This window comes from Rhea pennata, chromosome 9, assembly GCF_028389875.1.
Source record: "Rhea pennata isolate bPtePen1 chromosome 9, bPtePen1.pri, whole genome shotgun sequence".
Classification (NCBI taxonomy): Eukaryota; Metazoa; Chordata; class Aves; order Rheiformes; family Rheidae; genus Rhea; species Rhea pennata.
This window is the reverse complement of record NC_084671.1, coordinates 1,788,119-1,802,087: the sequence shown is the minus strand read 5'-3', so window position 1 is coordinate 1,802,087 and position 13,969 is coordinate 1,788,119. Positions and strand designations below refer to the sequence as shown.

The 13,969-nt window shown below is 35.9% G+C and overlaps 1 protein-coding gene across 2 annotated transcripts in view; it reads right to left on the bottom strand.

The window, feature by feature from the left end:
* Positions 1-13,969, bottom strand: part of GMPS (guanine monophosphate synthase) — a 34,674-nt gene that overhangs the window by 11,087 nt on the left and 9,618 nt on the right. The window contains exons 3-11 of one of the 2 annotated variants that reach the window (XM_062582990.1): positions 13,354-13,468; positions 11,619-11,716; positions 9,890-9,993; positions 6,612-6,805; positions 6,115-6,280; positions 4,444-4,595; positions 3,630-3,803; positions 1,942-2,047; positions 807-922 (exon numbers count right to left, since the gene is read on the bottom strand). In XM_062582990.1, coding sequence (XP_062438974.1) covers positions 807-922; positions 1,942-2,047; positions 3,630-3,803; positions 4,444-4,595; positions 6,115-6,280; positions 6,612-6,805; positions 9,890-9,993; positions 11,619-11,716; positions 13,354-13,468 — 1,225 coding nt within the window. Of the gene's footprint in view, positions 1-806; positions 923-1,941; positions 2,048-3,629; positions 3,804-4,443; positions 4,596-6,114; positions 6,281-6,611; positions 6,806-9,889; positions 9,994-11,618; positions 11,717-12,515; positions 12,669-13,353; positions 13,469-13,969 lie in introns of those variants that run through there. The other variant, XM_062582991.1, reaches the window with a different exon arrangement.

Sequence of the window (13,969 nt, the reverse complement as noted above, 5' to 3'; positions counted from 1 at the left end):
ACAACTAAATTTGAGTAAAATCAGTTTTTATTTGGTTAGGCTGCAAGTATTTGAAGCTGAAGCTCTCCAAGGTAAGAGGTGAGGCTCTTCTATGTTCATTCTCTTTCACACAGCCGTATCTTAACACTGTTTCAGATACAGAATAAATCAATATCCTGCTGCGATACACTACAATTTAATATGCTTTAAAGGAAACTTCTGCAAATACTCCCTTTCATAGCCTGATGATGATCAGGAACACCATACACTTCAGTGTTTCTTTGAAAAGTTTTGAAAGTTGTTTTGAACTTCTGACCCAGCAGGTCTCTGCTAAGGATTTTTCAGCCCCCTTCAGCTAAGCCTAAGTGAGCTCAAGGTAATCATGATGGTCGTAACAGCTAGGAGTTAAACACTAGTGATCAAGTACTCCAGATTTTTGTTTAGGACACTTAGCAAGGAAGGAATTCTCACTTTTGCTCTTTCATCTAGGCACTCAGTGATTGCTAGCACATGCAATCCTAGAAAGTTACAATTATTTCAGGAAGCAACAATCTTTTGTTGATACTACCTGATTTGAGTATCTCCATAAAACCTCATCTGTACAAAACTTCCATTTCCTATAAGTCAGCCAACACTCACAACTGAATATGGCTCCAAAAATTCTACTGTATTGTGTAGAATGGCTTCAAGTGAACTGTACTGGAATTCATTACTCCTTAAAGACCACACAAATAATTTTAAACATTTAGCAGTTTAAACCTCATTGCAGACCAATACAGAACATTCATACTACTTTCATGCTTATTAGAATCTAATAATGTTATTACCTTTTTAACACTTGCAGAAAAGTCTGCAACTATTTTCAAAATGTTGTTTGTTTCAGGGAAGTCTTTGCACACATAAGGTTCTTCAGCACATATCACTCTGATTGCCAGACCAGGACCTGCAATGTCAAGTTAAGAAAGCATTATATTATATAACATGAAAGCAGACATTCATTAAAACAAACAAACAAACAAACAAACAAAAAGTAACAGCATCTGGAACTCCACGTTCATCACTAAATATGGTTTGTTTTGCCGTTATATCTATATTTAAATTCCCTTAGCACTTCACAAGACAAAAAGATACAAGCAAATTATTCTGAAGCAGTATTTCTGATCAGTAGATTTAATTATCTATATCTTAAGTTGGCTGGTTGTTTAAAGCAGCAGTTAGCAATAATGAAATCCTGCCATCCTTCTTGCCTTTACTAGGCAATGTAGATGAAAGTTATATCATCAAATCTTCACTGTTTTCAAAGACCCCTGAAGGCTGTTTAACTTTTTAGCTACTTAAGACAGAATTACATGCAACTTGCTGGAAATGTCTCAAGACACCAGTTTGTTTCGTTTTATGTGATGCTTGTGCATTAATAGACTAGCCTATGCATTCTGCCAGTGACTACTGCACACCCTGCAGGTCAATTTTTTAAAACATCTACAGAAAAACATGTCCTTCTTAAAAGGATTTGGACTTTGTTGTATTATATAACTTGCTGTTTTCTGGTCAAGAATTCTTGCTGTTATTTTCCATGCAATTATTCTGAAACCAGCAAATGCCCCCATAGAATGACAGGCTAGTATTTGAAGTAAAATACATTTAACTGCTGAGACAATATTTAGCTGCACTTCACTGTTAAAATCTTGTTTTGGCTTATACAACTAAAGAAATACAAGTAGAAGAAAATTCAATTATAAAACTTTTCTTTTAATCACTAAGTAATACAGCTGTTCTCCAGTCTCTTTTCCTGGAAAAAAAAATGCTTAAGCAAAACTACTGATTTTGCTCCATGTTTTACACACAAGGTTTTTATGATCCAAAATACATGTATTTTGAAGGTTAAATAAATGTGCATGGTTAATAACAGTATTAATGTCATCTATAATCTCTCACTAAATAGCATACACTGCCCTCCCATACCTGGGAAGGGATGTCTTGAAACCAGCTCTTCAGGAAGACCAAGTTCTCTCCCTAGCACTCGTACTTCATCTTTGTGGAAGTCTTTCAGTGGTTCTATTACTTTACCCTTAAAAAAAAAAAAAAAAAAAAAAAAAAAAAAAAAAAAAAAAAAAAAAAAAAAAGCAATTAGCAAGTTTACCCTCTAGCCTATGTGTTCAAATAATTTTCTAGTAAAGCCTCAAACGTTTAGGTTATGGCAGTCAAATTGGCCTGCTTTTTATAGCATCAGCTGCCAACACTTGCATAAACACTAGAAAGAAAAGGACATGTGAATATATGCTTGTATAACAGTTAGAGGACAGTGGACAAGACAAGGAAATTGAAGTTTGTGCCAGAAGTACAAATGGCTCAATCAGTGTGAGTATAGCTGTAAATAAGGCTAGCTGTGAATATCTTCAGAAATTCAGCCGTTTCTTTTCACTAGACAAAGTGATCTAAAAACCTTGAAAATATTTTGTACAATAATGAATATTATAAGTGTGCATCTTTAACAATTACTTTTTGTCCTATGGTTTATTGCTTATGTAGCACTCACTAGTAACTGAACACCTTCCAACAGGGCATTATATAACATTTGTTGGTTCCTTCTTAAGAATATTTCAAAATATAGATAAAGAACTTATTATTTTAATATTGGCCAATTTTGCCTCTTCTAATCACTTACATCACATGCTAATACTTAAGAACTTGCCATGTTTGTATCATCTTCAATCTGCTAGTCTTCATCTACAGATGTCCATGTTGGGCCATTTCAGAAAGACACGCGAGTTTGTAAAATGACAACTTCAAGCAGATTGTGTGCCATCAGTGTATACTGGCTTTTGTAATCTGATCAATTATCAGTAATGGTTAACTAGTAACTTCATACAGAGACTGCATAAGATCTCTGTGGGTACCTGAAGGAACTGTCCCTACATTTCAACCTATTTAAATGCATTGTTCTCATTCTATCTCAAGAGAGAGTAGAATACTATGATCATAATGCTGAACACTACTGGTTCAGGCAAGAGCAGTGACAGTGCTTTAGTGAAATGATAATCAGCTCCTGTTTAGAGAGATGACTGAAGCTATCCTTCTGTTATAGTAATGTGCGAGATCTGACCATCAGTACCATCGGAAAAGGTTACCCCTTATCTAGTCTTCATGACAAGATATAACAGAAGGAATAAAAGTGATCTATTACATAGTGAATTCAAACTGAACCAGACTAAATATGTTTGAAAAGTCTTAAACTAGTCTTCTACTCAAGTCATTTGGTATTGTTTTGGCTTCCTTATTAAAATAGGTGAATCTTTTCTATCCCTAAAAAAAAAAAAAAAAAGAAAAAGAAAAAAAATGTGAGGAAACAGTTTTCAGTTTAGACTACTGGTGTTCACCCCAAATGAAACTAGACTCAATCTGTTGACACTTTTACCTAATAATCAATGCTGGCCAATACTCAAATCATTTTAACAACTCTTTGAACCTAGCAACTAAGAAGTGTAATACATTAAAACATACATTACAACAGAATCTAAAGGGCCTCATTAGAATAGGGTCCCATCAAGATGGGATAGTTATTTGTGAAAACTGAGTAACTTCTGTTTCACTATCAGCTTCACATTTGTGACAAACAGAAGGATACACTCAGTATCCTCATTTTCAGTTACCTCTTCTCGTAGCTTTCTGATTAGTTCTGTGTCATTATGATGAGTTTTGATGACTTCAGCTTTGCCACTTGCAACAAGGGAAGCACTTTCAATTAGATCAGGTCTGAGGGTACCCTGAGCAAGAAAAACCTCTTCAGGTTTCAGATTCATTTCCCCAATAACTTCATTGGCAATCTGTAAGATGGAAAGAAAACAGAAAAGTGTTCTGATTTACTTTTTTAGTTACAAAAATTCTGAGGGGAGGTAACAAATTGCACCAAGAATGCAACTGAACTGCATTAAAAGCATGAGCAATAAACAAGGAAGACTCATCATTAACAGTAGCCTATTCCTGAAGGATGCCTAAAATCCCATATTTTGCTAAATATGTAAACAGTATCTTCAGAATACAGGAATATCGCTAGTCCTAGAAAGGTACAGTCTCTTTGCTTGACCATATTGATAGCTGACAAAAGAAAAATTGTGCATCTTCAGCAAAGGAACAGAAACATGTCAAAATTCACAGCACCTATCAATTTGGTAAAAGAACGTTACTTGAAAGGTTATGCAACTGAACCGAATCACCAATTACTGTATTGTATCTAAAAATGAAAATGTATCTAGTAAAATGTTGGTAACATTATTCCATCGGTTGACTTCCAAAAGTTTTAAGCTTCTTTCAGATAAGGTATCAACAGTTTGTTATGTCATCCACAATGTGTATGACCCATGTAAAGCTCTATGTGCTCAGCGATGTCAGAATGAAACAGGCCAAGACAGGAAATTTATTTAGAAGTTGTTATCACTTAAAAAAGCAAAGAATTTTAAGCATTACCTTAACAAAGGTGTCACCGATAATTTTTCTCTTTTCTTCAGGACTTGTAGTCATATTCAAGGTCTTGCTAATCCTTTTACGTGGAGTTCTATCCTCATCAGAGATTGGCAGAGTTGTTGTACCATTATAGAATGAATGGGCTGCATTTACCACTGCACGAGATTACAGGAATTTGTTGACAAAGCCAATAGAAATTAAGTAAGATTGCAAAAAAATAAGTTTTACTCTACTGTTTCAAAATTAATTCAAGTCAGTTAACTATTAACTGCATTTGATTAGTCTATTCAATAACTCACGAATTATTTGCAATGAAAGTACTTTATTTCTCTTATTAACCTATTCTACAGGGCAATTATTTTTCATGTTATAAAGCTAGGTAACAGAATAGAAGTTCAGTTCTTGTTTCCCTTCATAGATTATAAAATTTACTTGCTTTATTTATACAGTTAGTTTAGAGGATGCTATTTCCCCAAGTCCCTTCTGCAACCAAAAATGAAATAATGTATTATTTACTTATGGTACTTTATGCTTCTTAATTTAGACACTCTCAATACAGAGATCAGCTAGAAGGCTCTTTGGCATCTTTTTACCAGCACTGAAATCCAGGACATACTGGATGAGCTCTTCCAGTGAATGGATTTCCTTAGTTTGTTACTCTGGCAACCTGCCATAGTCCAGCTATATTAGTCTACAAAATGCAAGAATAAGGCACAGCTTTTTCATTAAAAAAAAAAAATCAATCAGTATGTACAGAACAAAGCCTAGATTTATTGCATCAGGATTTTGTAGTCAAATCTGCAAGATGCTAACACCAAAGCTCTCCGCACTGTTTCATACAGGCAGGCTAATGGATTGCATTGCTCATCTAATACCATGCTTCCTGACCAAAACAAAAAACAGTAGGAAAAACCCCCACAACACTAGACAACAGTATTCACACACAGCCTTACAAAAAAAATATATATATATATATATATATATATATATATATTCAGCAGCTGTATAATAAAGGTCCCATTGTCTGCACAACTCAAACATATATAGTTTGCCTTCTCTGACCTACTCAGGCATCAAAAACCCCTAATCCTTATCAGTGAAGATAAGGCACCTTCTGCACTCTCAAAATGTACTGCTTGAAATCATAAGACTGCTTTCCATCAAGTTATCCAAAAACACAACTAAAATACCCTCATAAAATACATGAAGCCAGGAGAGCAGAAAAGCCTCAGAAAGGGAATTTTGGTTATAATACTATTCAAGCACCCAAGTGAGCTCACAGTTTAAAAAGAGAAACGACAAGCAGAAAAGCCCTAGTCATCAGATGAGTTCTGGAGCAGCTGAAAGGAGTTACTTATCCATCAGCAGAAGAAAAGGCACCAATGAGCCGAAAGAGCTGCTTCATGGTGCCTTAACAACAGTGATCTGATCTCAGCAACTGAAGAGATAGGTCAGTTCATGATACACTCCAATCATCATACAAGTTAAGCTAAGTATTTTAGTCTTAAAATTTTGCGAACAAATCTAGATCATTGCAAATTGGCAACTATGCTTTGGTATGCAAATCTGAACTGTAAAGTTGATTCAAATCAATGAAATGATGTTAGACGTGCATTTTAGGAGACTAGCCACACCATTTTTACTGGTATCAAACATACATAAAAATTACAGTACCTTTAACTTGAATTCCTAGTTTTTTTAGTGCTTCTTCCACAGACTGACTTTCTCTTTTACGCATAAATCCATTATCTATGTGTACAGCTATGACCTGATCTCGGTCTAAAGCACGATTCAGGAGAGCAGTACACACTGTTGAGTCCACACCTCCACTGAGTAAAACCTAAGTAGGAGGGGAAAAAAAGGGAGAAATCCTAAATCTGTTCAGCCCTTTGGTGGGAGGGGGAAAAGAGTGTTAACTGTAATTCAGATGCAATAATGAGGACCAAAACAGGCTATTGACTTATAATCAACGATTTGGAAGAAAATGAGAAGTCAAATAGTATGTCAACCCAACTGTGCAATGAACACAAATTTTCTAAAACCACCCGTTTACTGTATTACCCAAAACATGATAATTCTGCAGTTTTCAGATGAACCAGAGTAACTGCAAGTGTCAGCCTTCCCGTCAGCCTGTTGCAACTAACCTTTCAACTTCCATTCAAGCTACTTACCAGAACTTTTGATGAACCCACTTTCTCTTTAATATCTTGAATACACTGAAGTTCTCTATTTTCCACTGTAAAGGTACCACTGCATCCAGCAATGTCATAAAGAAAATTCTTCAAGATCATTTTTCCATTCACTGTAAGGCTAACTTCAGGATGGAACTGTGCTCCATAAAGCTTTTTAGATTCATTTGCTATACCTTCATAGATGCAAGGAAATGAGCATTACAAAAAATTGGAAGTGAAATATATATCCGATAAACCCAAGCACATACTTTTTCTCTTGTATACTCAGTATTGAGTTGGCAGATTAATTCAAAATACAAGTTTTAAAAAACAGATCCAAAATTATCCTTCAATAGCCTAATAACATTCTGGATATATTCAAGATCCTTAGAGACATCTAAGATAATCCTTTTACTCAGTTAAGATATTTACACTTAAATTCAGCATGTATTACAAATTGAGGGCACGTTTACAAAATTATGCAATTCTACCATGTTTTTGAAAAGTGACAAAAATGTTCCTCATCTCCTTTCCCGTGAAGGGGTGGAAGAAAAAACCCAAGTTACCCATTTTAGACTGCTATCTAATTGAAGTTAGAGAAAAAACTGGCAAGCAAAATCCTCTCAAAGAAGCAGCACCTGAACAATTGGTGACTTCATCTACCTCGCTTGGTTCTCTGAAGGGAGCAGCGAAGAGCATTTCCAGAGGTGGCAGCTGCCTGGGGCAAGCAGCAGCAAGCGCAGACAGCCATGCCCTGCCCTCAGCTAGACGGAGCCCAGCAGCCCCGAGCACAGGGCAAACGCAGCCCGCCGCGGCCGCTTGGCAGGCTGCTCCCCACCACTTCTCCGGTGCTGGCTGCCTTAGCCCAGGCAGCTCACGGGAAGAGGCAACGCAGGTGGTTATTGCCTCTGGTCCAGAGCACTGCCTGCCTCCTAATTCACGCAGCAAGAACTTGCCGCCTTCGGCCATCAGACCTGCGTCTTCCAGCTATCCACTCGACCTGGCTTCACGTGCGGCGCCATGCAGAATGAGAGCCTACGCCGCGCGAATGGAGGAAGTGCTGCACGAAGCGTGGACTCAGTACCACAGCCACATTTACACATGGCTGTACTGCAAGGCTCTTCAATGTCCGTATTCAGGACGGCTTCCCAATAGTTACATAGCAGGCAAAACAGCAATTCATTCTGGCCCTAAGCACAGCCACTGCTCATACTTAGTTCATAACTGACATACTCCAACTACTTGTTCGTTTAAGATTGAGTGGTTATTTAAAAAAAAAAAAATCTTTTCCTGATGCTTTTTTTCTTTGCAAGTACTAAATCATCACTGGTGCATAATATACTCCTTTTGCGTAAGGAGAGCGATTGATTGGGGGGGGGCAACATTCAGCCACAATCAGTTTAAGAATTTCACTCCCATTTAGCCATTAATTAGCACTTTCATGAAATAGAAAGATTTTAAGAACAAATTAGCAGAGCTACTGAGAGATCAAAAAAAAAAAAAAAAAAAAAAAAAAAAAGATACTGCATTTATCTTATCATCCAACTGTCACTCTAATGCTCCTTGTCTCTGAAGTTTTTTGGAGATTTTTAATAGAAAACATTAAAGTTGCCCTTTTAATACAATTAATCTGAAAAATGAGTTTACATTTTACACAGTTTTTCTGCAGCTTTTTCAATACAACCATGATGTGACAGCAAAGTGAACTTTTTTGCACAATTTGTTCTGATGCATTTTTGGCACAGATCATTAACAAAAATTGAAGATATTGGTTTAAATAATGAAACAGTAACCTCATTCCTATCTAGGACATAAGAACTCTTGAGAACCAAGAAGAACACTCTGACATCCTAGGAAAACATTTTAAAAACAAAAAAGGAGTGATTATAGTCATTCTTTCCTCACCGCATCATACCTCATATAACCCTGCAGCCAGGTTAACACCTAATGTTGTACCACAATCAATACTTTGGTAAAATGCATACCATTCAAAATAAATAGCAGACAATTACCTATTAAAAAGCTCATTTTGTACACAAACTAGCCACACAGCATCCATATTAAAAGGGTTGCACTGGTTTAGCATACCAACTATGTAACTACAGGAATAAATTTATGTTTAAATACTACCTCTCCCATTTCTAATGGTCTCTGATCTCACACTAAAGCATCAGACTGTGGTTAAAAAAAGATAGTAGGAACACTGTCTAATACCACTGACCCATGTTAGACTCCCAGCACACTGCCTCACTATTTGCACTACTGAAAGTTTGGCTTTCACTCTACTAGCAGTCCATCAGTTAAAGGCACAGGGATCCACAGGCTTCTGTAAGAGCCAAAGGATATGACATAGCAAAATGCTAGATAGGAAAGGTACAATTTACTTCTAATACCTACACAAGATAGAGGTAAAGATATAAAAGGTTTGGTGAGGCTTTCCTACTTGGTACAATTTTTACTTAGCAAAACAATTTATAGAATGACCTGAATAGGAATGAGGTTTAGATCCCTTTGAAGACAAGCCAGAATATAGAAAATGCTCTGTTTAATCTTAACAACACTTTGAAAATAATCTTTCCATAACAATAAAGGTACCTTTAAATATTTTCAAAAGCAAGTTTTTTACTCAAATTAGTTACATGTCTGGTTTAAGAGCAGTCTGCAAAATACGGGTGCTGGTCTTAGGCTTTTTTCAAAAGATTTAAAATAAACCAGATGAGTAGCCTAAGATCTTAAAAAGTGGCTCAGTCAACTTAAGGCTTTTCTACCTCTCCTACCTCCTAGGAGAGGCCAGATGACTCGAAGACCCTGTTGGAGTTCAATAATTTGAGTAGCTTTCAAAAACTAAATTCTAGGGTCCTATATTACTTTCTTCTGTGACAATGTGTAATGTTTGAAACATTACTTTCAGTACTACAGTTATTTTTGATCAGTTGAACATTTATTCATTAGTTGTAAGCACACACAGAATATTTTATTCCTAAGAGAAATGATATGCATATACTTCAGAATGGTAGAAAAAGCATAAAAATCAAGCTAAGTTTTTCTTAAGCAACTAATTTAAAATAAAACTATTCCTTTTCATGTAATTTTATTCTTTCCCCTATTAGCATGACAGCATAACACAAAGAACACAGCGTTGTTTAAAACAGTTCTATTTATTTTGCAGGTAAATAATTGAAATATTTGTTTCCTATTTGGTTTTAATTAAGCACCGTGTGCCATATTTCTTTCCTTTAACAAATACTATCAAGGGAGTCTCAGTATAAAATAAATACCTGCTATAATGTTTCCAGATTGCGCAACAACTTTGAATCCATCAGCTACTTTATCCACACTATCTCCATGAGTGAGGAGGACAAGCTCTTCCTTCTGAAGGCCCCTACACAAAATTAAAAACTAGAATCAATTAAGAAAAACAAACAAACAAAGATCTAACTACCTATGGTCAGGTTTAAATAGGTAATACTGTATTGTGCACTATAAAAGTGACAAACTATACTGAAATTTTCCCAGCACTCCTCAACTTCTGCGATTCTGACTGAATATGTATTGATTTAGACTGATTGTTGTTCTAGATGTTCATTCCCAATTGGACAGGTGCCTTTGTGTGTGTGAGAGAGAGAGAGAGAGAGATGTGCCATTTTAAGTAGAACACAGCCCAACCTAGTAAGTTCTGTTTCCTTTTTTAGGCCAGTTTCCATTGCAACAGTGCCAACAGCCTGGAGAGGGAGACACATAGTGACAATGACAGCAATAAGGTCCAGCTACAGAAAGGGTTGTGAAGTACTATTCTGAGAAACAGGTTTGTCAAGCCATGATAAAAAAAACAGGCACTCTGGGATATGAATATCTTCAGGTAAAGGAATTTTAATAGTTTAAGAATAGACGATTAGATGGTCTCCTACCGTAAATCGATACATGACAATTTACAAAGCAGTATCAGAAAAAAAATCCATCTACTTCCAGTATCAAATACCTCCCCTAGTGCTAAAGCATATATTTTTTTGTGAAGGTACGTTCCAGAACTCAGGTAACCGTCTCAAAGATTTCCAATAGATGTCCCAGGGTTCCCAATAAAAGAGCATTTCAAACCGTCAAGCCCATTTTAAAAACATGCAAGATTTCCTTCCTAGGAGGAGTTCTCTCTTCAACTCAGACTTCTTCACTGGAAGGTGCATAAGTTCTTCTACAAAAGATCTGTCATGCAAAATGCATAATTTATCTGAATTCAGAATGTTCTTCTGACACCTCAGCATTAAAAAAATGCCCTTTTTGAAATTTAGAATGAAGGGAAAGAAGAATAGTACCCTACACTTTTCTTTCAAAGAGGTGAAGCTTTCTTAAGCAAATGTTTTCAGGACAAGTCAGGGTACTTTACAGTTGGGTATAAAGTTCTACAATGGCTCCACTGGAAAAGGTCATTTAAACTGGAACTCCAGGGACAAGTAAACTCTTAGGATTATAGCAAGGACCTTAAGAGGCAATGACAAATTAAAAAATAAATAAATAAATAAAAATAAAATAAAATAAATAAATAAAAATAAAAAAAGGCTTTATAGAGCATCACAAAGCAATACTAAAGGTAGGCAATACGTTTCTCAATGGTTTCAGATTTTCTATTACCTTTCAAAGATCTGGACAGTCATCAGTCAACTCACTGCAGAGCAGAATGATTCAAGAACTTCCTTAACACAGAAATTCATGCATTGCAAAACATTTAATGGTGTCTCACTAAACACTTCTTATTTTGAAATACAGGATTTATGCTATATTCCAAACAAATATATCTGTGTTTCTTGTCAACTGAGCAGATATGCCCAAGTACTTGTCTAAATACATAACTTGCCTATTCATGAACACAGCTGTAAAGGTTTTATTAGAAGTTATCAGATGATTGTGGGTGCAATCTCACTGTTTTCTTTAAAATAAGCTTTTGCTCATGCAGCCATCAATTCCAGAATGGTATTTCCAATATTATTTTGGTTATTTAAAATATCCATATACCTGAACAGTGAACATGTATTATCCAGAGTAATGCTGAACACTCCATCTTCTCTAACACTTTTTTTGTGCACAGTACCTCCAAATACCTTATTCATCATCTGTCAAAACAACAAACAAACAAAAAAAAAGCATGAAAAAAGCACCACACAATTTAGTATCACTTTAATCTTTATATCTCTCTCTCCCTATTTCTTCAACCTGACAGCTATGACAACAGATCTTGCCTGCCAATACATATCAAGTTAGTTTTTTCGTGATTACACTCATTTAGTACAACATTTTGCAAAACGGTAAGAGTTCTCTTCAAAATTAATTGTTGTTCTGCATTATTAAGCTCATTCTCTTCTGCTGGTCTTCTGTCAGCATAGCTGAGAACCACCGCTGCAGACAATGAATAACAAATAGAGATTACAAATAGAGGCAACTGGTAGAGTTTTGCCAAATTACGCATATTCAATTATGTACATATACTTGCACTTACAAACGACACTCTGCAAATCAGCTGAGTATCTAGGGCCAGCTGTCATAATAATAGGAAAGTTGCTGAGCAAACAAAAAGTGCCCTCACATCAGATAAACTCAAATTCTGGCTACTTACCTCTGGAGACAAAGTTGAAAACATTAGTCTGTTTCCTTAGCATTATTTCCATGCCCACGGAGACTCTTATTTAACCCTTGCTTAATCAGAATAGAGCAATTCTCATCCAGGTTATTTCTTTCTAAAGCCCAACTCCAAACCACAAAGTGAAGTATCTGAATTTTAGATTTCAAAAGTCGCAAGGAATTTTTCCTTACAAATATAACCGATAACTTAAACATTTTTAGAGTTTCTCCTTCCTACTGCTTTAAGTTTCAGAGATTTAAGAACTACTGCCAAACTAGATCTGAAATACTTACTGTGCTTGACAGATTTGAATCTTTTATAGCGAAGCAGAAGTCTGTTAATGCACATATTTGATTCACTTTTGTAAAGCCAGGCTTGAGGAGCTATCCTGCTTTAGGGTGCTATTTGATTTGCGGGACAATTTAGGAGAGTTCCCTTTTTAATACAGCACACGTTTCCCTTTAGAAGGATCAGCGCCAACATCGTTTCCACTATTATCAGCCTTGCTAAAGAAGTTTTTCCATCATTATTCAGCACTCTGAGGGCTTATAAAATTGCTAAACCTGGGGAAAAAAGACCCAGCCAAACAAAAAACAAAAAAAGCACAAGCAGAAGTCATGTATCTAATCTGTCCTTTGTTCCTCTGAAAGGGTTTTTTCACTCAGTTTGGATCTACTATATTGCTACAAAGTCACCAGCCAATTTTAAGTGAAATCTAAAGTTTTTTTTTTTTTTTTTTTAAGAGCTGTTAAGAACTATGTTAGAAAAATTTTACATTTGAAAAACAAAGGGACAAACTATTTCATTTGTTTACATGAAGGGAACATTTTCCAATACCAAGTAGACAGAATTAGTGAACGAGTGCCACAGTACATTTAGCATGACAAAAAAAAGGCAGTGTTACTCAAAATTAGCAGCAGTTAAACAGAGAAAAACATTTTTATGTTCTTTATATGGCAGAACCAAGAATACATAGTATGCTCTGTTTACCAATTAGCACTTAAAAATACCCTTACATATTTGGCATACTGCATATATCTGAAAAGCTAGTCCTTCAACAGTTTAACTTCAGTTAATATAAGAAATAAGACTTAAAAGACTCCCTCAGGTAAACATATCTCTAAACAGCACCTGCATGCCATAGCAAATTCCAAGGACTGGTTTTCCTATCGTAAATATTGCTGGGTCAAACCATGGTGCATCTTCTGCATATACAGAGTTTGGTCCTCCAGATATGATGATAGCTCTGCAGACAAAAGATTATTTAAATAAAGTGAATTCAAACATGTTTCATACCTTTAAAACTATTTTTAAACATTGACATCGAGTCTTGTAACACTTAGAATTTCATTTCAATTTCTACTAAAAATGTTTTAACTTTGCTATGCTACAACTAGTTACAAAACAACAACTTGCCAGAGAAGTATTTCATCAGTCTAATCAAATATAAGCCACCTTGAAATGCAATCGCAATTTAAACTCCTAGCCAGGTGTTGGCTATGTGAGAAGTGAGATGGCTAGTACAGAATGCAGACTATTAGCTGTATACGTGCGTGCAGGTGCGCACACATGTACACACACACACCTCTCATGAGCTTTGTACCATCTGGAAGAGAGATGCTTTTAAAAGCAGGTTCCTGAATTTCTAGAGCTGTTGAAAAAATGGCCCCTAATTTGTGTTGATTACAAAGCAAGATGGCACTGGCCACAGCTTGTGACCCGAAAGCCCAACTTATGAAAGCACGTA